This window comes from Carcharhinus amblyrhynchos, chromosome 31 (assembly GCF_965287045.1).
Source record: "Carcharhinus amblyrhynchos chromosome 31, sCarAmb.v2.hapA, whole genome shotgun sequence".
In the NCBI taxonomy this organism is placed as follows: domain Eukaryota; kingdom Metazoa; phylum Chordata; class Chondrichthyes; order Carcharhiniformes; family Carcharhinidae; genus Carcharhinus; species Carcharhinus amblyrhynchos.
Window position 1 is genome coordinate 17,218,218 of NC_137354.1, and position 26,869 is coordinate 17,245,086.

The 26,869-nt window shown below is 45.6% G+C and overlaps 1 protein-coding gene across 1 annotated transcript in view; it reads right to left on the reverse strand.

The window, feature by feature from the left end:
* Nucleotides 1–26,869, reverse strand: part of wdfy4 (WDFY family member 4) — a 262,215-nt gene that overhangs the window by 151,197 nt on the left and 84,149 nt on the right. Inside the window, exons 23-33 of the mRNA XM_080215932.1 lie at nucleotides 26,207–26,359; nucleotides 24,516–24,586; nucleotides 22,071–22,232; nucleotides 19,940–20,031; nucleotides 19,749–19,848; nucleotides 19,436–19,641; nucleotides 16,911–17,077; nucleotides 14,494–14,634; nucleotides 10,252–10,422; nucleotides 4,214–4,390; nucleotides 820–946 (exon numbers count right to left, since the gene is read on the reverse strand). Coding sequence (XP_080072058.1) covers nucleotides 820–946; nucleotides 4,214–4,390; nucleotides 10,252–10,422; nucleotides 14,494–14,634; nucleotides 16,911–17,077; nucleotides 19,436–19,641; nucleotides 19,749–19,848; nucleotides 19,940–20,031; nucleotides 22,071–22,232; nucleotides 24,516–24,586; nucleotides 26,207–26,359 — 1,567 coding nt within the window. The remainder of the gene's footprint in view (nucleotides 1–819; nucleotides 947–4,213; nucleotides 4,391–10,251; nucleotides 10,423–14,493; nucleotides 14,635–16,910; nucleotides 17,078–19,435; nucleotides 19,642–19,748; nucleotides 19,849–19,939; nucleotides 20,032–22,070; nucleotides 22,233–24,515; nucleotides 24,587–26,206; nucleotides 26,360–26,869) is intronic.

Genomic DNA, 26,869 nt, shown 5'->3' on the forward strand with positions numbered 1-26,869 from the left:
GGACCTGGCTGTCCTTGTGCATGAATCACAAAAAGTTGGCTTGCTGTTAATAGCAGGTAATTAAGAAGGCAAATGGAATTTTGTCCTTCATTGCTGGAGGGATGGAGTTTAAAAACAGCGAGGTTATGTTGCAGCTGTATAAGGTGCTGGTGAAGCCACTCCTGGAGTACTGTGTACGGTTTTGGTCTCCTTACTTGAGAAAGGATATCCTGGCACTGGAGGGGGTGCAGAGGAGATTCACTAGGTTGATTCTGGAGTTGACAGGGTTGGCTTATGAGGAGACATTGAGTAGACTGGGACTATACTCAATGAAATTCAGAAGAATGAGGGGAGATCTTATAGAAACATCTAAGATTATGAAGGGAATAGATAAGATAGAAGCAGGGAGGTTGTTTCCACTGGCGGGTGAGACTAGAACTAGGGGGCATGGCCTCAAAATAAGGGGGAGCAGATTTAGGGCTGAGCTGAGGAGGAACTTCTTCACACAAAGGGTTGGGAATCTGTGGAATTCCCTGTCCAGTGAAGCAGTTGAGGCTCCCTCATTGAATGTTTTTAAGGCAAGGATAGATAAATTTTTGAACAGTAAAGGAATTAAGGGTATGGTGAGCGGGCAGGTAAGTGGAGCTGAGTCAATGAAAAGATCAGCCATGATCTTATTGAATGGCGGGGCAGGCTCGAGGGGCCAGATGGCCGACTCCTGCTCCTAGTTCTCATGTTCTTAAGGCATGGGGCAACAATACCCAAAGTTTGGTAGATATTGTTTGAAAACCAGGCTTAAGGTGATTATAATCAATAGTGAGGGTGTAATGTATCACTAACCATCTCCAATCAAGGTCTTTACAACTGTTTGATCTTCACTGATGATCTGAAATATGTCCATGATGAACAACAGGATCTGAGTTTGGAAAATCTTTCTTTGATCACCAGTGGCTCTCAATGGTGAGACCTACAGATAGAAGAAAATTAACACTTGTGGTAATTGGCAAGATTGGTGGCCACCAGTTAGTATACGAGTTACAATGGTTTATTCACAAGCAGATAAGTATATGAGGTACGCTCATGATGTTAACATTTCCAGCTCTTCAGATCTATTCTGGTCGCAAAAGCCTGCATTGTGTGCCAAGATCCCCATGCTCGTTCCTATTGAGCAACTGGGCCACATGACCCTTCTGGTTTAAGGATCAACTATTACAACACTGGCAAGTTTGGAAATTTTCTTAAGTAATGAAATAAGTAATGTTATTCCATTCAATAACTCTATTCCTAATGAAAGGGTTAATAGTCACACAAGTTTAAAAATCATGCAAGCTGCTATGAAAAACAAAGGTCTTCATAGAATCCTTACAATAAAAAAGGAGGCCATTCAGCCCATCAAGTCTACCAACCACATCCCATCCAGGCCCTATTCCCATAACCCGCACGCATTTACCCTGCTAATTCCCTTGACATTAAGGGGCAATTTAGCATGACCAATCCACTTAACCTGCATATCTTTGGACTGTGGGAGGAAACCGGAGCACCCGGAGAAAACCCACGCCGACACGGGGAGAATATGCAAACTCCACACGGACAGTGACCCGAGGCCGGAATTGAACCCAGGTCCCCGGCATCATGAGGCAGCAGTGCTAACCACTGGGCCACCCCTTCTTACAAGAGCCTTCACAGGCAGGCACCAAGGCCATTAGTCTGGGCAACACTCACTATATCAGATATCTGTAACTAGGAAGAAGGGAGTGAGCCAAGAGCTGGACTATGGTTGTTAGTAGCCAGGATGCATTAAATTTTCACACTGCTTGGATATTATAAGTAGATGTAAGATGATTGTAGTTTGTTTTAAAAACTGTACTTTTTCTAATGTAACCTTCATTAATAACTATGATTGGATGGAGATAAACCCTATTCTTTATATTGCTATATGCTAATTACTTGTAATCGATGATGAGACTTTTATTGCCTATATATTTCTAAGTTTTTCACTCTGAATGGTCCGAATGATTTCATTCAGAGTCCTATAGCTATCGTAAATCATCTTGAACCGCTCCGTAACTTGGTCTGGCTACTCGAGTGGAATGGTAGTTTTAAATACAACAAGTAAACCCATGGTAACAGCTCCGTAACAGCATAAGTAGTAACGGCGAGGTGGCAGAGTGTTGAGCACTGTTGCCTCACAGTGCTAGGGACCAGGGTTTGATTCCCAGCTTGGGTCATTGTCTGCGTGGTGTTTGCATGTTCTCCCCATGTCCGCGTGGGTTTCCTCCCACAGTCTGAAAGATGTGCTGCTTAGATGCATTGAGCCAAACAGGTGCCGGAGTGTGGCAACTAGGGGAATTTCACAGCAACCACTATAGCTAACCATTGTGCCCCTGCAACTCATACTCCAGAAGAACCAACTCATGGACTTTGTTGAAGTCATTACAAGATACCTTTGAAGTTTCATCACTGTTTTAACGTAGGAATTACAGCAAGCTAATTTGTCCAAAGCTAACATCCCATAAACAACAAGACGCCTGACACCATTGTATCAACGTGAAAGCAGAAGTATAACTCTAGTTTCTCTTTTGAATATTGCAGAATGCATTGACTGCATAAACTTCACAAACATGGCTTATAGACTGTCAAACAGGCCAGGAGCAACCATCCAGGGGCAATTTAGTATGGCCAATCCACCTAACCTGTACATCTTTGAAATGTGGGAGGAAACGCACGCAGACACGGGGAGAATGCGTGGGGTTTGCACATTGTCCCCATGTCTGCATGGATTTCCTCCGGGTGTTCCAGTTTCCTCCCACAGTCCAAAGATGTGCAGGTTAGGTTGATTGGCATGCTAAATTGTCCCTTAGTGTTCCAGAGAGCACAGGTTAGGGGAATGAGCAGGGTAAATGTTGGGGGGCTGGTGGGGATAAGGCAGGGTGGGGTGCTCAGTCCACAAGACAGTGCGGACTTAATGGGCCAAAAAGCAACTCCTGACTGTAGTCTAAGGGTCTGCCATAGAAAGAGTTAGCAGGGAATTGGGTACAGCGCCATCCATATTGTCATGTAAAGTAACACATGATCTCAGTCTGGAGGGCAAACCTAGATTGGAAGAGACGTGTGTAGAGGGAAGCATGGAGACAGGTCTTATCTTAGACCTCATACAGTACATGTACCATACCCCTGTCTACATCCATGGGGAAAAAGTAGAAATGGTCGAGACCTTCAAGTTTTTAGGTGTCCAGATCACCAACAATTTGTTGTGGTTCCCTCATACTGACACTATAAAGCCCCACCAATGCCTCTACTTTCTCAAAAGACTAAGTAAATTTGGCATGTCCACTATGACTCACACCAATATTTACAGATGCACCATTTCTGGTTGTATCACAGCTTGGTATGGTTCCTGCTCTGCCCAAGACCACAAGGAACTACAAAAGGTCATGAATGTAGCCCAATCCATCACGCAAACCAGCCTCCCATCCACTGATTCTGTCTACACTTCCTGCTGCTTCAGAAAAGCAGCCAGCATAATTAAGGATCCCATGCACCCCGGACATTCTCTCTTCCACCTTCTTCCTCCGGGAAAAAGATGCAAAAGTCTGAGGTCACGTGCCGACGGACTCAAGAACAGCTTCTTCCCTGCTGCCATCAGACTTTTGAAAGGACCTATCTCACATTAAGTTGATCTTTCTCTACATCCTAGCTATGACTGTAACACTACATTCTGCACCCTCTCCTTTCCTTCTCTATGAACGGTATACTTTGTATAGCACACAAGGAATAACATTTTTGACTGTATGCTAACACATGACAATAATAAATCAAATCGAATGTGTTGATAGTTATGGGCGGCACGGTGGCACAGTGCATAGCACTGCGGCTTCACAGCTCCAGGGACCTGGGTTCGATTCCCGAGTCGGGTCACTGTCTGTGTGGAGTTTGCACATTCTCCTCGTGTCTGCACGGGCTTCCTCCGGGTGTTCCGGTTTCCTCCCACAATCCAAAGATGCGGTAGTCAGGTTGATTGACAGTGCTAAATTGACCTTAGATGCATAGGTTAGAGAGGATTAGTGGGTAAAATATGTACAGGTGGGGCCTGGGTGGGATTGTGGTCGGTGCAAACTCGATGGGCCGAGGGGCCTCTTTCTGTACTGTGGGATTTCTATTAATGTTTCTATGAGTAGTTAATAACCTCTTTGTCAGGCCTACCAATCAACGCACATCATCTTACAACACTGACCTCAACTAGAATATCAATAGGATGCAGCTGCTTGTTGGCGGGAATGTTTAAGAAGCTGTACAGGAGAAGGATGCGGATGAAATTGGTGACTTGCTTCCTCCCCGGGTGTGTCGAAAAGTGCAGTTGCGACTCTACTTTGCCAGCAAGGCTTTCCTGTGGCGAGGCTCCTCCATCAACCTAACAAAAGTGGGGGAGAAAGAGAGGGAAGAAAGAGACTTTTAGACAAGTATATGTCACTTCGCATGACCACAGGACATCTCAAAGCGCTTGGCTGTCAATGGCGGATTATTAAAGGGTGGTTCTTGACATAGAGTGGCACATTCGGGTGGCACAATGGTTAGCACTGCTGCTTCACAGTGCCAGTGACCTGGGTTCAATTCCCAGCTTTGGGTCACTGACTGTGATGAGTTTGCACCTTCTCTCCGTGTCTGTGCGGGTTTCCTCCGGGTGCTCCGGATTCATCCCAAAAAACGTGCTGGTTAGGGTGCACTGGCTATTCTAAATTCTCCCTCACTGCACCCAAGCAGGCGCCGGACTGTGGCGAGTGGGAGATTCTCACAGTTACTTCATTGCAGTGTTAATGTAAACCTACTTTTGACATTAATAAATGAACGTTAAAACTTTAATGTAGAGAAAACAAGCAGCAGCCAGTGTGCACTCAACAAGATCCAATCAACAACAAGGTGATAACGACGAGATAATCCGCTTTTGTCACATCGATTGAGGGATAAATATTGGCCAGGACTCCAGGGACAATTCCTCTTCTCCTTTGAAATAGTGGCATGTGATTTTCTACGTCCAGTTTGGAGTGAAGAAGAGCCTTGGGGTGACATCACTTCAGGAAGGTAGCAAATTCACCTCTCTCGCTACCATAAGGGAATGAGATTTTCCTGCTCACCTCCTGGACTGTGGCACTTCACCCCAGAACATTGTGAGCCAGAGGTCAGAGTGTCAGAATACTAGTGTAGAAATAACACAAGAGGAAAGGTTTCCTCAAACAGTCCACTTCATAGAAACATTGAAGATAGGAGCAGGAGGAGGCCATTTGGCCCTTCAAGCCTGCTCTGCCATTCATCACAATCATGGCTGATCACCCAACTCATTAGTCTAATCCTGTTTTTCTCCCCATAACCTTTGATCCCATTTGCTCCAAGTGCTATATCCAGCCGCCTCTTGAATACATTCAATGTTTTGGCATCAACTACTTCCTGTGGTAATGGATTCCACAGACCTGTTAGAATGTAACCAGAGGCAACTCTGTATCAGATATAATGTGACCAATGGCAACAAGCTGCAAGGGTCAGCTGACCCAGTGAACCATGGAACCAATGACAGAATGATGTGATGGTCAGCTGACTCACTATAAATAATAACCTGTTGGGAACCTTGGATTGGCCCAGGGTGAGGCCCCAAGTTTGGAGTTATGAAGTTTCTGTATTAAACTCTTTTTGATTGATATATTGGAGTAAGTTTCATTATAGGTTTATTGTCTGCATCTGAAGGTTCCTTCTGAGGAAACTTGGAATATAGTGTTCAATTCTGGTCACCACACTACCAGAAGGATGTGGAGGCTTTGGAGAGGGTACAGAAAAGATTTACCAGGATGTTGCCCTGGTATGGATGGCATTAGCTACGAGGAGAGGTTGGAGAAACTTGGTTTGTTCTCACTGGAATGATGGGGGTTGAGGGGCGACCTGATAGAAGCCTACAAGACTATGAGGGGCATGGCGAGAGTGGATAGTCAGAAGCTTTCTCCCCAGGGTGGAAGAGTCAATTACTCGGGGGTATAGGTTTAATGTGCAAGGGGCAAGGTTTAGAGGAGATGTACGAGGCAATTGTTTTACACAGAGGGTGGTGGGTGCCTGGAACTCACTGCCGGGGTGGGTAGAGGAAGCAAATACAATGTTTTAAGGGGTATCTGGACAAATGGATGGAGAGGATGGGAATGGAGGGATATAGTCCCCAGAAGGGTAGGAGGTTTTAGTTCAGTTGGGCAGCATGGTAGGTGCAGGTGTGGAGGGCCGAAGGGCCAGTTCCTGTGCTGTAATTTTCTTTTATTCTTTGAAACAGGCTCACCACTCTTTAGGTGAAGAAACGTCTCCTCATCACCATCCTAAATAGTTTACCCTGAATCCTCAGACTGTGACCCCCTTCAACGCCCAAAGTTCCATTTTAAATCCTATTTCTATTTATTGGTGTATCACGAAAGGTCATTCAGACTCGAAACATGGGCTCTATTCTCTCCCCACAGATGCTGTCAGACCTGCTGAGATTTTCCAGCATTTTCTGTTTTTGTTTAGATTCCAGCATCTGCAATAATTCGCCTTTGTGAACTCGGTTTATGAATTAACTGTCATATTTAGATTCAGTGTAACTTTCCAAGAAAAACACCCCGATTTTTCTCTCTTGAAACCTCTTCTGTACCGAACTTCCATTAAAAATGACCAAGTATAGGATCTCCCAACACCCTGGTGGCAAATTACTTCAATCAATCATAGCTACGTCACTTGAAGGAGGGGGCACCTCTTGAGTTTCAGAAACACCAGAGAAACATTAGTCGGCTTACACAGAAATAGACAATCGAGTAGCATTGGACACTGAATTCAATCAGGTTAAAGAAATGGATACTCAGTGAACAATAAATGTCACGAGGGAAGTGCCTTCAGATTCATTGAAGATAACTGAGGTATTGTTCAGCAAAGGGATTTAGGTTTGCTAATCAAATCAGCTCAATGCTATTACGGTAGCGTTTTAGAACAGAGTTACAGAATGGGTCTGGGTACAGAAGGTAGCCATTTATGTCTGTGATGTGGAGAGCTCTCTCCAAGATCATCTCAACAAATCCCACTCTCCCGTCCCTTCCATGTAGCCCTGCCAACCTTTTCCCTCTAGGTAACAATCCAATTTGTATTTGAAAACTGGAACAAATCTGCCTCCGTCCCAAACCCTCACCCGCAATCTTAACTTTGATTTGATTTGTTCACAGGATATGGGCGCCGTTGGCCAGGCCAGTATTTCTTGCCCATCCTTTACAACAGTTAAGAGTCAACCACGTCACTGTGGCTCTGGAGTCACGTGTAGGCCAGACCAGGTAAAGAATGGCAGATTTCCTTCCCTGAAGAGCATTAGATGGGCTTTTACAACAATCAACAATAGTTTCATGGTGATTGAGGGATCTGATGTATGTGTAACCCTGTTTGCTTCAGTCTATGCAAAGACTTCATTTCAAGATATTTCTGTTTATGCACAATAACATTTCAATGCTAGATTGTCGGAGATAACTAACTCTGCTAAGCTAAAAATTTGTAGCTAACTTGACCACACGTAGGATCAGAAGGCATGATGAGTTAGCTAAAAATTGACTGCATTCCTGAAGGGTACACAATACAGACAAACAATGGCTTCCCATAACAACAGCCATGAGGATTGCTTTTCTGGATGGAGACAGCATGTGAAAAACACTTCCAATAATGAGATAAGGGTTCAAATATATTTTGATTTTAGAGTGTGAGAATTCAGTTCAGTTCTATGATTCCATTCATTTCAGTACATGTTTTTTCATAGAGGTTCTGGCCAAGTAGCCAACTTCAGATGATTAGTTCCACCCCACCTTGACCCTTTGTTTTCATTTTTCATATATTTTTAAATTTACTTTTTAACTGTTCTCTACCTTTTATTTCTTTATTGTCTTTCTTTATTTTTCTTTTTGCCTTCCCCACTCTTTCCCGCTATTATATCCCCCTTTTTTACCTTTTCTCTCCCTTTTTCTCCATTTTACGTCTCTCCCACCCATCCCTCCCCACTACCCCCACCCCCCCCAAATCTTCATCTGTCACAGTTTACCCTCTGATTTCTGTTTCTCTGCTGTTTGGCCATTTACACCTTCTATTCTCTCTCTGAGCTGCCATTAGCAGCCTTTCCCCTGGTTTCTGTGGCTATGACTCATCTTTCATTCCCTTCCCCTGCAGTATTAATATCTCCCACTTTCTGTGCCTTTTAGCTTTGACTAAGGGTAAGCTGGACTCGAAACGTCAGCTCTTTTCTCTCCTTATGGGCGCTGCCAGGCCTGCTGAGATTTTCCAGCGTTTTCTCTTTTGGTTTCAGATTCCAGCACCCACAGTAATTTGCTTTTATTCAGTCCCCAAGTTCCCATTTTTGCTTCTGTCATGTTAATTCTTTGGGTTCTTTTCAATAAAATAAAACCATTTTAAAACCTGTACCAGTGTTGTCCTTTCGTCTCTTCAGATGAATGAATGGATCCAACAGTCATCATTAGTCTTTTCATTCCAGATTTATTTTTACTGATTTCATATTTTACCATGATGGGATTTGATCCTGGGTCCCCCGAGCCCAATCCCCAGGGTCTCTGGATTACTAGTCGAGGACAATACCACTACCCTACCACCTCTCCCAAACTGAATAGCAGAACAGGCTCAGGTGTCAGGAAAAGCTGAATGACCTATCCCCGTTTCTGTGTAAGGAATTTAAGCTTGGGAAAAGATGGATGGCATTTCACAAATCGGACACTCCAGCCTGGTTCTACGAACTATCCAAGTGAGGGCCAGCACAGTGGTTAGCACTGCTGCCTCACAGCGCAAGGGACCTGGTTCAATTCCGGCCTCAGGTCACTGTCTGTGTGGACTTTGCACATTCTCCCCATGTCTGCATGGGTTTCCGCCAGGTGCTCTGGTTTCCTCCCACAGTCCAAAGATGTGTGGGTTAGGTTGATTGGCCAAGCTAAATTGACCTTTGGTGTCAGGGGGATTAGCAGGGTAAACATGTGGGGTTAGGGCAATAGGGCCTGGGTGGGATTGTGGTCAGTGCAGACTCGATAGGCCGAATGGACTCCTTCTGCACTCTAAGATTTTATGGACTTTCACTCTTTACTGGCACACTAGCAACTCCAGCTCAGCCATTCTAATCAGTGATAGAATGATTATCATTTTAGTCAGAGCCAAATCAACCTAGCCCAGACATCTTTAGGAGTATAGGAGGAAACCTGAGCACCCGAAGGAAACCCAGGCAGACACAGGGAGAACGTGCAAACTCTACACAGACAGTGACCCAAGCTAGGAATCGGACCCGGGTCCCTGGCGCTGTGAGGCAGCAGTGCTAATTTAATCCCATCATTCTCAGCAACATCTGGTAGCACACCCATTGACAGGAGTCTTGGAGGAATAAAGTTACCAACTGGCAACAGGAACACCATCACTGGGGACTCCCAGCTCCCCCAGTGTGACTCAGTCATGGAATTATTTCATGTGGGACCGGTAAACAACTGGCAAGAGCTGCCAGCTCCATAATAGCGCCACTAGGAGCTATGGCAATGGGTATTGCAATGGGTCCTAACCACAGGATCTGCAATGAATCCTCTGCGGACAGTTAAGTGGGGAATGACAGAGATACCAGGGAGGGAGGAAGTAAGTCCCACAAGGGTGGAGTTCTCCAGCTAGGGAAGAGGGCAACTTCTTAGGGATGAACCCCTTCCTGATGCCTGGTTACCCCAATCGGGAACAGGGAATGAGGAACACTTTCTCCGCAATACCACCCCCCTCCCCCCACTCAGCAAAAGCTGCAGACAAACCCCGAAAGATGTCCTCACAAGACGAGTCCCACATCCACCCCTGATTGATTACAAATGGAGGCAGGATGGGACTCCCAGCATACCTCCCTGTCCAGGCCTAAATCAGGGGGGAGGTGAGGTGGTGGCAGATGGATCACCCCGCACCCTCCTCCCCAGTCACAAGGCCTGGCCCACCTCTGGACAACCTCTGGTGGGGGAAGGGGATGGAGGGCGGACATGTAATTCCATCCAAAATGCCCGATTGCCTTCTCTCTGACGCATTTGGAGAATTGATCACCTTTCTAACATCTGAGGACATTTTTATCCCCACACAAATAAACCCAGGGTGGTCACTAACTGGGCAGGGTGCGGAAAATGTCAGATAAATTCTGAAGTTCGATTGGAAAGATTTTCACACTGGAGAAAGGAAACCTGCAGAGATTCACTGAAGCGAAGGTTTGCCGAGGGGACGTACCGTGTAACAGGGCGAACCGACAGTCGGAAAACCAGCTGCTGCCAGGCCGTGAAGAAACTCCGGTGACCTCCACATGGGTTCATCTGGGACCATGTAGTAGACGAGACAAAAGAACTGCATCACACTGCCAGGGTACGTGACCTCCCACGAGTCGTCAGTACCTGAAATTGGCTAAAAATAGCAACAACATTTTGTTTAGTTTTAGTTTAGTTTATCTATTAGTGTCACAAGTAGGCTTACATTAACACTGCACTGAAGTTACTGTGAAGTTCCCATGGTCGCCCACACTCCGGCACCCGTTCAGGTACACTGAGGGAGAATTTAGCAGAGCCAATGCACCCTAACCAGCACGTCTCTTCGGACTGTGGGAGGAAACCAGATCACCCGGAGGAAACCCACACAGACGTGGGGAGAACTTGCAGATTCTGCACAAATAGTGACCCTAAGCCAGGAATCGAACCTGGGTCCCTGACACTGCAAGGCAGCAGTGCTCACCACTGTGCCACCCTATTTGATTACTGATCAATTGTAATCTTTTTCTTAAATTCATTCTTGGGCCATGAGTGTCGTTGGCTGAGCCAGTATTTACTGATCATCCCCAGTTGCCCGAGGGTAGTTGAGAGTCAACCATGCTGTTGTGGCTCTGGAGTCACACGTAGGCCAGACCAGGTAAGGACGGCAGATTTCCTTCCGTAAATGAGCGTCAATGAACTAGATGAATTTTTACAACAAATAACAATGGTTTCACTTAAATTTAGATTTTGATTGAATTCAAATTTCAACAGAGAATTACCTTGTGCCTCTGGGTCACTAGTCCAGTGACAATAATATCACACCACCACCTCCCCATCTGGCTGCCAGCACCTTGGGACATGGCAGAGTGACCTATTGATGACTGACCTGTTGGGGCGGTACAGGGGTTAGCACTGCTGCCTCATAGTGCGAGGGGCCTGGGTTCGATTCCCAGCTTGGGTCACTGATTGTGTGGAGTTTGCACATTCTCCCCATGTCTGCATGGGTTTCCTCTGGATGCTCCTATTTCCCCCCAGAGTCCAGAAGACGTGCTGGTGGCACATCAATATTTCAGAATTGGTCACTGTGCCGCTATATTGTCATGTCCCAAGGTGCTTGTAGCCAGATGGGGAGGTGGTGGTGTGATATTATTGTCACTGGACTAATGACCCAGAGGCACAAGGTAATTCTCTGTTGAAATTTGAATTCAATCAAAATCTAAATTTAAGTGAAACCATTGGCCATGCTAATTTACCCGTTAGTGCAGATACAGGGAGAATGTGCAAACTCCACACAGAGTGATCCAAGCCGGGAATTGAACCTGGGTCCCTGGCCCTGTGAGGCAGCAGTGCAAACCACTGTGCCACCCATAATGTCCAAAGATGTGCAGGTTAGGTGGATTGGCCATGCTAAACGTGTGGAGGTTACAGGGATAGGGCTGGCCGCTCTGTCAGGGAATCGATGCAGACTTGATGGGCCCAATGGTCTCCTTCTACATTGTACGGATTCTTAAATATCTTTTAACTTGATAAGAAAGGCATCCTGCACTGATTGCTTTTAGAAAGATGTAAATGTGAAACATATTTGTTACGAACAGGCAGCAGCCGAGTCAAAATAATAAGTCCCGTAAAGACATGAGCAACCGTCAGTGAAATTCACATCATCTATAAAATGACGATATTAAACACATCTCCTAAAGGTTTACCCAGCAATAAACAGCGGTCTGACTCAATGTTACTCAGCATTGAGTGCTAGTCATGTTTTAACATTATTTGAACCCTGTGCAATGCATGTTCCTCTCAGAACTTTCCACCTGTCAAACAGCGACTCACTATGTTACAGAATCAGCAGTCTCTAGAATATTTGAAACCTGAAGCAATGGTTTCAGGAACTCCATGACTGGTCTATAAAAACCATGTTTGGGAGTCTATAAAAGATTTTTAACGTGCCAACCAGACACCCACGAAGGGGGAGGAAATCTGCTTCACAGTACCATCAGGAGCAATAAACTAGCCTTCACGCCAATAAAATTACTTCCAAAATAAATACGTTGTGCTTGATTATAGTTTTTAACTCATGCTTAACTAACACATGTGGAATCACATTTTTACCTTACTGATAGGGTGGCACGGTGCCACAACGGCTAGCACTGCTGCCTCAGCACCAGGGACCCGGGTTGAATTCCTCACTTGGGCCACGGTCTGTGTCTCCCCATGTCTGTATGGGTTTCCTCCGGGTGCTCCGGTTTCCTCCCACACTCCAAAGATATGCGGGTTAGGTGGATTGGCCATGGTATATTGCCCCTTAGTATCAAGGGGACTAGCTAGGGTAAATGTGTGTGGTTATGGGGACAGGGCTTGGGTAGGATTGTAGTCTGTGCAGACTCAATGGACCAAATGTCCTCCTTCTGCAATCTATGACTCTATGATAGGATTGACTTTCCGAGTTCAATGATTTGTTTATTTAGAATTCCATTTTGTCTGCCATTAAATAAAAATGTTGATCCGTCAATCCACACATTTAACTGGTAATGACGCTAACCTCGCAGGGATTCCAACTATTAAAAGTCATTTATATAAATAATAATTTTGTAAGATAAAGTTTGTGAGCACAGTAGCACAGTAGCACAGTGGTTAACACTTGATTCCTCTGCCTGTAAGTTCTTCCTGATTTGATACTTTTTGCTAGTTAGACGGTGCGTTCTCTTAAGAGATATCTGAAGCTGGCAGAGTTGAGAGCTACTCGGTCACTCTCGAGGATTGAGAGGTAGCAGTTTTTCAGTTGCTCTTCTGTCCCCCACCCCCACTCTCTTTTATACCTGTGATGACCGATCAATTATTCCTACAATAGGATTGGTCTAATGTGCTCAACACCATCAAATTCAAATCATGTAGGTTCTTGGTGCCTGTTTTAAAATGATTGGGCTAAATTGAAGAAAAAGTAGCTTATCTTGTCAAGACTACTGCTCAACTTTGAAACAAATATTTCAGTCTGGACCCTGGATGTACTTTGTATTTTAACCCTCCAAGCACAAACAAAACTCTAGCTTTTAAAGAAACCATGCGATACTGTACTCTAGAATTTTTCCAATTTTTTCACATCTTTACCAACATCAAATTCTAATTTCACAAACTCAACAATGCAAAGGATGGCAACTCAATAGGATGGAACCCAGCAAGTTAATCATACCTATCACCTTTTACCCGTGTTTAAATATTCTACTCTCTCTGTTAATCCCTCTGAAACATTGCTTAATAATGATTATACTGCAGAGTACTGGAACATCTCTCAATAAACTTCCAGACAGACTTAAATGGACCTACTGCATATTAATTGTCATGGAAATCCCTCAAGGAGGAATTATTCTTTTAAGAATAAGTATATTGTCTCATCACATATTTTGCTCAAAATTTTAATCTGATCAGCAATTTGCCAACAGCGAGAGCAATAATTTAAGGCATTTTGGATTTGGGAGCAGGTCCGTGAGATCGTAGTAGATGTTCAGAAGCCTCTTCCACTGGGGCTTTCTTTGTATTTGTAAATGGGATGTGGGTGTCACTGGCTGGGCCAGCATTTATTGCCCACCCCTGACGGCATTTGAGTGTTAATTACATTGCTGTGGTTTGGAATCGCATATAGGTCAGACCAGGTAAGAATGGCAGATTTCCTTCCCTAAAAGGAAATTAGTGAACCAGATGATTTTTTTCCAACAATGGGTTAAAGGTCACAATTAGACTTTTAATTCCAGATTTGTTTCTTATTGAATTCAAATTCCACCATCTGCCCTGGTGGGATTTGAACCCGTGATCCCAGGGCATTATCCTTGGTCTCTGGATTACTAGTCAGTTACAACATCAGTATGCCAGCTTGTGCCACCCCCTGCAGGTTAAGCCATGTTAAATCGCCCCTTAGTGTCAGGGAGATTACCAGGATAAATAGGTGGGGTTATGAGGATAGGGCCTTGGTGGGCTTGTTGTCAGTGCAGGCTCGATATGCCACCACCTCCCCAGTCAGAACACAGTGGACATTGCCCTCTCATGACCTTTCCCCCCTGACGTCAAGGAACAAATTCTGGCCCACCAGGCTTGTATCGGGTGGAGGAGGCCTGGGAGTGTTTTGTGGCAGCAGCAGTTCTGTTTCGAGGGCTTGCTGCTCGTTAGGGGCTCGCGGTTTGTGTTTCACTGCCCAATATTGGAAAGCAAGTTTTCACGCCCGAGTGTACCACCTCACCTTGCTTAGAGTCTCTGTCACCATCCCCAGCAGAAGCAAAGCGGCTTCAGTGCACAATCCATTTGGGATCTTTATGGGCCTTTCGCACGATTTTGATTTCACCTGCTCGAGAAGCGAAGTAATCATCGCGTCGAGATCCATCTGGGATGGGGAAACAATCCACATTTTAGAAGCTTGATCATTGTTCACTCATCAAAGGTATACCATCGCCTTTAAATAAAGGCATAAATATCATAGAATCCCTACAGTGCTGAATGAGGCCATTCGGCCCATCGCGACTACACTGACAACTATCCCACCCAGGCCCTATCCCATAACCTCCACATATTTAGGCAGCTAGTCCTCTCTGATAGGAGTTTCTAAAAGTAGGATGAGCAGTTAGAAGCTTTTTCCCTGGGGCAGAAATGACAATAACACAGGGGGCATAAGTTCAAGTTAAGGGGTGGGGAATGTTCAGTAGAGATTTGCGGGGTAAGTATTTTTTAAACACGGAGGGTGGTGGGGGCCTGGAATGCACTGCCAAACGAGATGATTGAGGCATTTACGTTAGTCACATTTAAGACTTATCTTGATAGGCAGATGAACAAATGGGGAATAGAGGGATATAAGCGGTAGACGCACATTGGACAATGGGGTCAGTGCAAGGTTGAAGGGCCTGTTCCTGTGCTGTACTGTTCTTTGTAAGCAGAAAATTTGCTTTACCAATCAAACTAACTCTCACGTCTAATATTCCATCTTTCGTTTACCATAGGAGTGGTCGATTTTTTCTAAACTGCGGGCCTATTAATGTTTATCTGTCAGGAATTAAGGAAATTATTACATTAAAGTTAAAAGTGGCATGATGGCACTGTGTCTCACAGCGCCAGGGACCCAGGTTCAATTCCCAGCTTGGGTCACTGTGTGCGTGGAGTTTGCATGTCCTCCCCGTGTCTGCGTGGGTTTCCTTCAGTTTCCTCCCACAGTTCAAAGATGTGCGGGTTAGGCTGATTAGCCACGCTCAATTGCCCCTTCATGTCCAAAGATGTGTATGTTAGATGGATTAGCCATAGGAAATGTGTGGGGCTACAGGGATAGGGTAGGGGAGAGGATCTGGGTGACCACTGTGCAGGTTAGGTGGATTGGCCGTGCTAAATTGCCCCTTAGTGTCAGGGAGGTTAGCAAGATAAGTAGGTGGGGTTATGGGGATGGGGCCTAGGCGAGCCTATTGTCGATGCTGGCTCGATGGGCCAAATAGCCCTGTCTCTGCAGTGTAGGGAATTCTATGATTCTGTTGATGGGGTAGTGTTGCTATAAGAATGTCAAAAGCAGCACATCATCAATTAAGTATTCTGCGGATCTTTAGCAGGCCTTTTCAGACCTTAAACGCCAACTATATAATTATGTACATGTCACAGAACGAGGATAAAAGCGCACCTTGTCACACCCTGCTGTGAATCACATGTTCTCGTTCTGCTTCACGCAAATCACATTCAGTGATTACACACTGTCACTAATCTCATTCTGCAACACCTTCCAGCTGTCACTTGCTGCTCTCCTGCCTGATTACCAGCACAAAGCCATATCCCCTTTTCCAAGCCCCTCAAGCTGTGCCGGGGACGTCTTTCAGGTTACACAGGCTGACTGCTCCACCGCTCCCCCCCCCCCCCCCCCCCACCCCCCACCCCCCGGAACTCCCTAGCCGATGTCGGACATTCGGGCGTATCCATCGCGGCGGTGATCCAAACTTTCAAACAGGACCGGACTCAACTGGCGGACGCCGTCTGGGACTCTGGCACCAGGACGGCGAAAGACGGCTGAGTCTGGAAAAGTGCAACTCATTCCAACTATTGAACAGCAGCAGAATTGTCACACGATAGCAAGTAACCCGAATACACTCCAAAACCTGCCACAAGCATTGACAGGCAAGCCGTAAATAGTACTGTGTAACTGTACTGTGTACAGTTCTGGTCACCCCACTATAGGATACAGGAGATACACGGATACAGGGAATCTACGCTCCCTCTCTGGCAAGCAAGGTGGAACCCACCTCCTCCCATCCAAAATAAGGGGAACACGCCCCCACTCTGTAAGTACCTGGGCAACCATCTGATTCTCCCTCCCCAGTGCCTCTGCACAAGGACTGAGATGGTACCTACCCCATACATAAGGCGAACTCTTGTGAATTTAGCACCTAACCAGACAGTGGGAGGAAACCAGAGCATCTGGAGGACACCCACGCAGGGAACATGCAGACTCCTCGCAGACAGTGCCCCAGGAATCGAACCCGGGTTCCTGGCGCTGTGAGGCAGCAATGCTAACCCACCGCGCCGCCGATTTTTGGGTCACAGCTGCCACGTTGGACAAAGACACAGTCTCGCAGTCACAGCACAACTTCAACAAGAGCCGCAAAAGGTACGTTCTCTGGAAACTAGGGATACCTTGGGATCCTCTGGCATCTCAATGGGCATCTGTAGGACCAGTGCAGCCAGGAGCAGGTACAGCTCAGGTATGGCAATGTGATGGTTCAAAAACATCTGCATCATTTCACATCCAGGAATTAAACGGGTCGTTGGGCTGTAAGCTTGGGGCCGTGATTTGATGTTGTCTGGAACAAGGAGCAAACAATAAGGATTTGGCATTGTATTGGTAAATCTATAAAGACTTTTCCATGATAGTTTTATTTGTTTCGGTTTACTGTTACACATCGCAGTTTACACCTACAGTTACAGGAAGGCATTAAAAATTAAACATTGTATTAATCCCCATCATCAAAAGATGAATGTTACCTAGACTCTACAGGCGGGATTTTACAACCTTACTCGAGTGAGTCCGGCAAGTCCCGCTCGAGGTCAATGGATATTTCCGTGTCCTATCCTCACCCACTCCGATTCCAAAGCGAGCGAGGTGATAGAATTCTGGTGCACGGATTACAGGACATTATTGAATTTACAGACAAGCAGCAGAGAAAGGTAGAGCGAAGATTGACTCATTTTTCAAAGGACGGGTGGAATTTTCTGACCGTTCATACCAGCGGTGGGATTCTCCAGTCCCGCTGCAATGGATGGAGATTTGGCTGAGTACCAAATTCTCCAACCTCGCCGCAGCAGTTACAGGACATGAACGGCTGGAGAATCCCAGCCTGTCAATGCAGGCATGAGGGACAGAATGGCCTCGTCCTGTGCTGTAAGCTCCTAACTGTTCCTCACAACAATAGGCCATGATTTTCCCAGTAAGAAAAGTAACACAAGGTTAAAATCCGACAGGTTTATTTGGAATCACGAGCTTTCAGAGCACTGCTCCTTCCTCAGGTGAGTGGAGGTAGGTTCACAAACATATATAGACAAAGGTACAATTACAAAATAATTGCAGGTTGGAATGCAAGTCTTTACAGGTATAAACAGTGTGAGTGGAGAGAGGGATAATCACAGGTTAAACAGGTGTGATTTGTCTCAAGCCAGGATAGTTAGTAGGATTTTGCAAACCCATGCAGAATATTGGGCATTACAAGTAATGTGACGTTAACCCAAGATCCTGGTTGAGACCATCCTCATGTGTACGGAACGTGGCTATCAGTTTCTGCCCACCCCAGTCCAACGCCACCTCATGGTTTTCCCAGAAAGTTATTTTTGGAAACTTGTCCAGTATACGTGTCAAGTTTACTGTCATGACAATCCAGGAACCTCAGTTCTAGCTGGCAAGACCTTGTCCAGTGGCCACGTAGATAGAGCCCTGACTTGCAGAGTGGCACAGCCACAGACAGGAGGCCAGTCCTAGGTTCAACCACCAATTGGATTTGACCTCGGGCAAGGTCACTTGCAGGGGGTGGTGGGGATTACAACTGACCTCCCTACTGTTGGGCTGGGAGGGGGACATTCCATCCAACTGAGTAAATGCTGAATGAACAGGTCTGTATGTCAGGCAAAGATGGGACCTGTCTCTGCCATGATCTTCTAAACTATTAAAATTCATCCTTCTAGATTTGCACACAAGGAAGCTCTACTTGTGTTTATTTTCTCTTTATTTGTTCAAGAGATGTGGGCATCGCTGGCTGAGTCAGCATTTTTTGCCCACCCCGAGAGCATTTGACAGTCAACCACATTGTTGCGGCTCTGGAGTCGCATGTTGGCCAGGCTGGGTAAGGACAGCAGATTTCCTTCCCTAAAGGTCATTAGTGAACCAGATAGGTTTTTCTAACAATTGGCAAAGGTTTCATAGTCATCGTAAGACTTTTAATTCCAGATTTTACCAAATTCAAATTTCACCATCTACCATGGTGGGATTCGAATCTGGGTCCCCAAAACATCACCCTGGGTCTTTGGATTACTAGTGCAGTGATAATATCTGGGAGGGGGTTGGGGGGGGGGGGTGGAATTTCCAGCAGGGTTAGAAATTCCTATCCCCAAAGTCAATGGATCTTTTCGCTGGTCCGTTAGATTATCCAGCCTACCCCCACGAGCCAATCCCACAGCGAACAAGACCGGAAAATGTTGGCTTGACTTCTACTTCACGGTAAGTTACAGAGAGTTGACCTCTTGGAGTATGAACTCCCTGATTGTGGTCATCACAAAAAGATGTCCCTGATTGAGGTCATAATAGTCTGCCCAATCATGGAGCCTCACCGATAGATAAATATGGCAGCGCCAGGTCCACCGGCGCTCCGGATTTGTACTTGAAACACTCTAGGATTGTGTAAATAAAGGAAATTTGGTGAAGGGACACAGGCCACTGTGGAGTTATTCCAGTAGTGATGAGGGTAGGATGGTGTAATAACCTCAACAAGGCTACTGATGTTGACATCTTGGAGTATGAGCTCCTTGATTGAGGGATATTGGTGTCTGAGGAGTTAATTCAAGAACAAAAGTTATAGAACTATAAACTGAATGAATGAAAAAGGAGCTACATGTGAAAATGTGAGTTGTGGGTGTAAGGTGAGAACTCCAGTTTCACCTACATTAACACATACCCATTAAGATTTTACAATCCGCCGTGTTGCTCTCCAGCCACACATTCCCCGTCATACCATCTCGGAACTTGGCCAGCAGCGCTGGGTCATAGAGGAAGTGGATGAGCAGTCTCGCACCCAGGATCAGAGTGCTCGGATGAAGGTGAGGTTGCAGGAAAAGCAGGAACCAATCGGGCCCCAGCGAGGTAAACATTTTCTCCTGATCTCTGGTGGAAACAAATATATTGTTTTTTTTTTAAAAAGGATACAGAAAGAGCACTTAGTTTAGAAGAGAACAGTCTAAGCAATGAAAGTGGACCATGAGGACACCTACTTGGAATTCCGATTAACACAATCCCAACACACAACATCGAGCAGTGTGTTCAATAGCTGGTTCCGCAGCCATATCGTTCTTCCAGGTACCTGATTTATGACTTTGTATAACAAAAGAAATTAAGGGTAAGATGGATCTTAAGTGAGGCACATCCGGAATATAATTGTTTTAAATAAATTAAAACGTCTCACCATCTATCGACGTATCAGAAACTCTTTCTAGTGAAATTAATTTTTCATCCATGGATGCTGGAGGCAAAGTATAAGTAAGGAATAATCCAATCCTTTAAGAGAGAATATTAAATATTTCAATGGTAATTCTTCTCCAGATGTGTCTCTAATTATACCACTATGTTTCATTATTATTTATGTCAGTCATTTTAGATGGCAGCCAAGAAATAATGTTATCTTTTCAAATTTCGCCGTATAGGAATTGTTGGCGTATTGTCCAAATTTAAGAAAAAGTAAGCAAAACAAAATCTGCCAATGCTATAAAGTTGGAGCAAAGACACATTTTTAAATATGGTATATTTGATGTTGGGACATGCACTAGTGAGGCATTATAGACAGAGAAAGAACCACTACAACAATGATTTGAACAACCATAATGGCAGTAGTGGCTTTAAAATGGCCACTCTGGCTAACAGTAAAGCATGCTGGGATTTCTGGTCAACTTATAATTAAAATCAGATGCAGGTCGTAAAGTTACTCTGAGTCGGGGGTTCTGGTCTGGACACTGTGATGGGAAGCTTCCTGTGTTGACCAAACACAGGAAGTTATTTACATTCATTTAGACTTGATGGCATTGAATTTTATAGCTGCTATGTGAAAGATATGCCATTTGAACCAAACAAAATGGTGTCATTTACAAATAATTTCATTGGCTGTTTTGAGCTGTGAGATCCATTTCTGGTTACACAATTGGCTGAGAGACAGAGAATCAAATGAAGAATTTGTAGATAAAAGACATTGAAATCCTTTGTTTGCCAGTGACAACTCCATAAGCGATTAACCACCGTAAGAAGTGTGCCCTGAAGGATCCTTCAGAGAGAGAACTATGACGCTAGATTCTACACTGGGGATACTTCTTGGCCAAGGTTTCCCTAAACTCGGTCACGTCTATTTTCAGTTAAACAATTAATCAAATTAATGTTCAGTTAAAGTTCAGTAAAAGTGTTAGAGAGTTGCAGATGTTTAAGTTTGAGTTGGTACCTAAAGTGTTAAATAAAAAGAGATTGTTGAATGAATTAAAGAATCCAGTTCTTGCTTTTCTTTTTAAACTGGAATATTTGAAGGGTGTTTAAATTAATCGCTGAATAATAGTATTATTTATTCTCAGTCCTGAGATACATTGAAGAGTGAACGACACAACGTGGGACTGGAGTCACATATAGGCTAGACTGGCTTGGGGTGGCAGTTTCCTTTGCCAGAAGGATATTAAGAATCTTTGTAAAAGTCCAACAATTTCCACAAATGGCCAGGAATGTTGGGATTAGCTCCTCTGTATTGCTAGCCCAATTACAATTACCACAGCTAGTGTACATTCATTATAACATTTTCATATCCCTTCATGGGATTGTGGATATCATTAACTAGGCCAACATTCGTGCCCTGTCCCTAATGGCCCTTGAGAGGGACCACTGCATCACCATCTCCCCTAAAATTACACTGCAGTGAGGGGGATTTTCCAGCTGTTCCCGCTAGCAGGGTCTTCCAGTCCTGCTGTGGGTGGTTTCCCCCCCGCCGTGTGTTTCTGGCGGTGGAGAGTGCGGACAGCAGGAAACCTCATTTATAATGGTGGGACTAAAAGATTCCACTGCCTTGGGCAGGAGTTGGGGCGATGAGGGGGATAGGGGAGAGGGGGGTAGGGGTGTGAGGGTTGGGGTTGGAAAATCATAGAAATCGCACAGTGCAGAAGGCAGCCATTTGGCCCATCGAGTCTGCAGTGACAGCAATCCCATCCAAGCCCTATCCCCACAACCCCATGCATTTACCCTAGCTAGTCCCCTGACACTAAGGGGCAATTTTAGCATGGCCAATCCACCTAACCCACACATCTTTGGACTGTGGGAGGAAACCGGAGCACCCAGAGGAAACCCATGCAGACACGGGGAGAGCTCTGCACAGACAGTAACCCAAGGCCGGAATCAAACCCATGTCTCTGGCGCTGTGAAGCAGCAGTGCTAACCACTGTACCACCGCGCTGCCCAAAATCCCACCTAATGAGTCAGTAGATGAATGATAAAACTGATGAACATTAAGTTAGTGGGTGGCACGGCGCACTGGCAGAACCATTTGGTAAATTCACCACACAAAATATTACTTCAGAAGGTCCGTTGTAGTGAAGTAACTTTTCAGCAATCCAGCCAGGATGGTGCATATGATCTGAATCTTTGATCTGGTATTGTTTGGGTCATTCAGGAGGAAGACAAGTCGGGGTACCACCTGAAGTCTGTGCATGACTTGAGCATTTCTGTGTCCATCACTGCAGGAGGAAGATAAGAACACTTCAGTGGATCCTAGATACTGCGCAATCTGAATTTAAAAAACAAGTGTCTCAGTTGGTTCCAGGCGTGACCAATATTACTGCCCCCAACAAAGGAAGAAGCAGTGACCCTTTATAATCTCTCTTCGGATAGAGTACAACATTGCTAAATGTGAGGTCATCCATTTTGGTAGGAATAACAGCAAAATGGACTATGACTTAAACGGTAAAAAATTGCAGCATGCTGCTATGCAGAGGGACCTGGGTGTCCTTGTGCAGGAATCTCAAGGAGTTGGTTTGCAGGTGTAGCAGGCAATTAAGGCGGCAAATGGAATTTTGTCCTTCGTTGCTGGAGGGATGGAGTTTAAAAACAGTGAGATTATGTTGCAGCTGTATAAGATGCTGGTGAGGCCGCACCTGGAGTACTGTGTTTTGGTCTCCTTACTTGAGAAAGGATAAACTGGCACTGGAGAAGGCGCACAGCAGATTCACTAGGTTGATTCCGGAGTTGAGGGGGTTGGCTTATGAGGAGAGACTGAGTAGACAGGGACTATACTCATTGGAATTCAGAATGAGGGGAGATCTTATAGAAACATATAAGATTATGAAGGGATTAGATAAGATGGAAGCAGGGAGGTTGTTTCCACTGGTGGGTGAAACTAGAACTAGGGGGCATGGCCTCAAAATAAGGGGGAGCAGATTTAGGGCTGAGTTGAGGGGGAGCTTCTTCACACAAAGGGTTGTGAATCTGTGGAATTCCCTGCCCAGTGAAGCAGTTGAGGCTACCTCATTGAATGTTTTCAAGACAAGGAGAGATAAATTTTTGAACAGTAAAGGGATTAAGAGTTATGGTGAGCGGGCGGGTAAGTGGAGCTGAGTCCACTGAAAGATCAGCCAAGATCTTATTGAATGGCGGAGACGAATATTAAGGTTACTTATAAAAAGGGGAAAAAAAAAGAGGTAGGAAATGTAAAACAAAATCAATTGGGCAGGATTTTCCAGCCCTTCCCACTGGCAGGATACTCCGGTCCTGCCGAAGGCCGTCCCCGGGATGGGTTCACCCGCAATGGAGCAGGCAAGCCTCACAAAACGTCATAGATATTGGTGGGCCCAAAAGAGAAAATGCTGGAAAATCTCAGCAGGTCTGGCAGCATCTGCAAGGAGAGAAAAGAGCTGACATTTCAAATCCAAGTGACACTTTATCAATACATAAAATTCTTGCAGACAGGCTTTGACAAGGGTCATCTGGACGTGAAACATCAGCTCTTTTCTCTCCTGACAGATGCTGCCAGACCTGCTGAGATTTTCCAGCATTTTCTCTTTTGGTTTCAGCTTTCAGCATCCACAGTAATTTGCTTTTATCTAGATATCAGTGGGACTGGAAAATCCCTTGGCAGCCAATGGTGACCCGCCTCCATTGCCAGAAAACACGCGGCGGGGTGCAAAATCCTACCCAAATGACTCAGCAATGGCCAGAATGTTATAGCCATTCCTGCCAACGGGATATTCCCATCCCGCTGCGGTGAACAGAAATCCGGCTCACCGCCAAATTCTCCAGCTTCACTGGAGCGGGAGCGTGGCGTGAACGCCCACTGAAATGGCACCTAAGGATTAAAACTCCGCGGCAGGATTTTACAGGCCTTGTGGTTTGTGGAGGTGGCCCCCCTACTGGATGGTGGCGGGGTTTTCCTGTCCCGTTGATGCCAGCCAAGTTTCTCACTGATGCACCACCACCACCCCGGTCCCCAGGAAACCTGCAGTGGGAGTGCGCTGTCAGCGGGACTGGAAGATATTCCAGGCGTGAACAGCTGGAAAACTCCGGCCAACATTTCAATTTGGGGATTTTGGTGAGCCTGTGGAATTCATCACCACAGGAAGTAGCTGATGCCAAAACATTGAATGTATTCAAGAGGCGGCTGGATATAGGACTGGGAGTGAATGGGATCAAAGGTTATGGGGAGAAAGCAGGATTAGAGTTGGATGATCATCCACGATCGTGAAGAATGGCAGAACGGGCTTGAAGGGCTAAACAGCCTCCTCCTGCTTCTATGTTTCCATGTTACCAGAGTCACTCCCGGCTGGAGAGAAATGATGGAATGATACGGATTTCATAAACCGCAAACAGCAATATTTCCGAGTTCAAAAGTAATTATTTTCCTGTCCTCTGTACATGTGTTTAATAAATTCAATGATTCACATTCTCCATTGCGCCTTTGAGCATACAGATATTTTAATTAAATCAGCGAGCAGTCAGATGACAATGATTCCGACACATCCTCTTACCTGCTTGACAGAAGTTCCAGGAAATGTTTGAAAAGCAGCAAGTCAAGTGTCTCTGGAGAATTCAGCCAGATCTTAAACAAGTAAGAGAAGCTATTCCGTTAGCGACAATGAGAAGGCAGTTGAACACACCGTGGACACAAACTCTGCGCGCCATTGTACCAACAGCATTCATTCCCAAAAAGCTACAGACAAAAAGGCTGCTTCCAGCACAGGCAATAATCCGAGCTGAAATCAGCCGTAAAGCACAAAGAGGCCCTTCAGCCCATCGCGTCTGTGCTGGCCATCAAACACCGATCTATTCTAATCCCATTTTTCAGCCCTTGGTCTGCAGCCTTGGACGCTAAGACATTTCAAGAATTCATCTAAATGCTTCTTAAATGTTGCGAGGGTTCCCGCCTCTACACACCCTTTCAGGCAGTGAATTCCAGATTCCTGCCATCCTCTGGGTGAAAAAGTTTTCCCTCAAATCCCCCCTAGATCTCCTGCCCCCTTCCGGGTGCTCTGGTTTCCTCCCATAGTCTGAAAGACGTGCTGGTTAGGGTGCATTGACTGTGCTAAATTCTCCCTCAGTGTACGCAAACAGGAGTGTGGCGACTAGGGGATCATCACGGTAACTTCATTGCAGCGTTAATGTAAGCCTACCTGTGACTAATAAATAAACTTTAACTTTAAGTCTCTGCCTCCCTTGTTACTGACCCCTCTAAAGAGAAACATTTCTTCCTATCTACCCCGTGTGCCCCTCATAATTTTGTACACCTCAATCAGGTCCCCCCTCAGTCTTCTCCATTCCACCACCAGTCTATTCAGCCTCTCTTTATAGCTGAAACACTCCAGCCCAGGCAACATCCTGGTGAACCTCCTCTGCACCCCATCTCCAGTGCAATCACACCCTTCTTATGGTGATGTGACCACAGCGGCACATTATTCTACCTGTGGTCTAGCAAGACTTTTATCCAGCTCCGTCATAACCTGCTTGCTCTTACATTCTATACCTTGGCTATTAAAGTCAAGTGCCCCATGTGCCTTTATAGCCACCTGATCGACCTGTCCTGTAGCCCTCAGTTTGGAAATAAAGTAAAGCCAGTGATGGCCAATCCATGCAGCCACAAATCTGGAACATCCCTGCGGGGGAAACGGAATCAGGCAGAGATCCAGTCCTGAAAACTATCTGATGTCCCCCACCCCAAACCACAAAGTGTGTTAACCCCACAAAACAAAGTCAAACTCAACCATGAGTCATGGGGAAGCATTGTAGTACAGTGGTTAGCACTGCTGCCTCGCAATGCCAGGGACCCAGGTTCGATTCCTGGCTTGGGTCACTGTCTGTGTGTGGAGTATCTCCCTATCACTGTGAAGGCTTCCTCTGGGTGTTCCGGTTTCCTCCCGCAATCCAAAGGTTAGATGGATTGGTAATGCTAGGTTAACCCTAGTGTTAGAGGACTAGCTAGGGTAAATGCATGGAGTTACGGGGATAGGGCTTGGGTGGGATTGTGGTCAGTGCAAACCCGATGGGCCGAATGGCCTCCTCCTCTATTGTAGGATTCTACGATGGCCTCCACAATTTGAACAACCGACCAACGCTTGGGGTGGGATTTTCTGACCAAGCTCACCCCAAGGCCGGAAAATCCCACTCAAGGTCAGCAGACCTTTGTGTGATCCGTGACCCGAATCCCGCTGCGATTCCCATTTACCTCAAAGTCACAGAGCAGATCTCTGAAAGCGCAGACATTCCGGATTGTCGAGGTTCCCTGGCCCAGCTCTGCGGTTCCAACTATCGTCAGTATCAGTTGAAAAATTCTTGCATTTAACAGTCGCACTCTCCTCCTTATCAGCAGCGCTAACAGCTACAAAGGGATAGAAAGAGTGGAGTGGAATTTATCTGAAGCCACGACAGTAGACAGACTGTAAGCATCGCACAGCGTGCGAGGACCAGGTCAAACAAAATAAAACAAATTTAGAGTTGCTCGCAAAGTTCAAACTTATAGTTTATAGAGATGGTATCTGAATGGTATTATTGCTTGACTATTAATCCAGAAACTCAACTAATGTAGGGGTGGCACAGTGGTTAGCACTGCCACCTCACAGCGCCAGGGACGCGAGTTCGATTCCCGGCTTGGGTCACTGTCTGTGCGGAGTCTGTACATTCTCCCCATATCTGCGCGAGTTTCTTCCAGGTGCTCCGGTTTCCTTCCAAAAGACGTGCTGGTTAGGTGCATTGGCCGTGCCAAATTCTCCCTCAGCGTATCCGAACAGGTGCCGGAGTGTGGCGACTAGGGGAATTTCACATTAACTTCATTGCAGTGTTAATGTAAGCCTACTTGTGACAAATAAATAAACTTTACTAATGTGCTGAA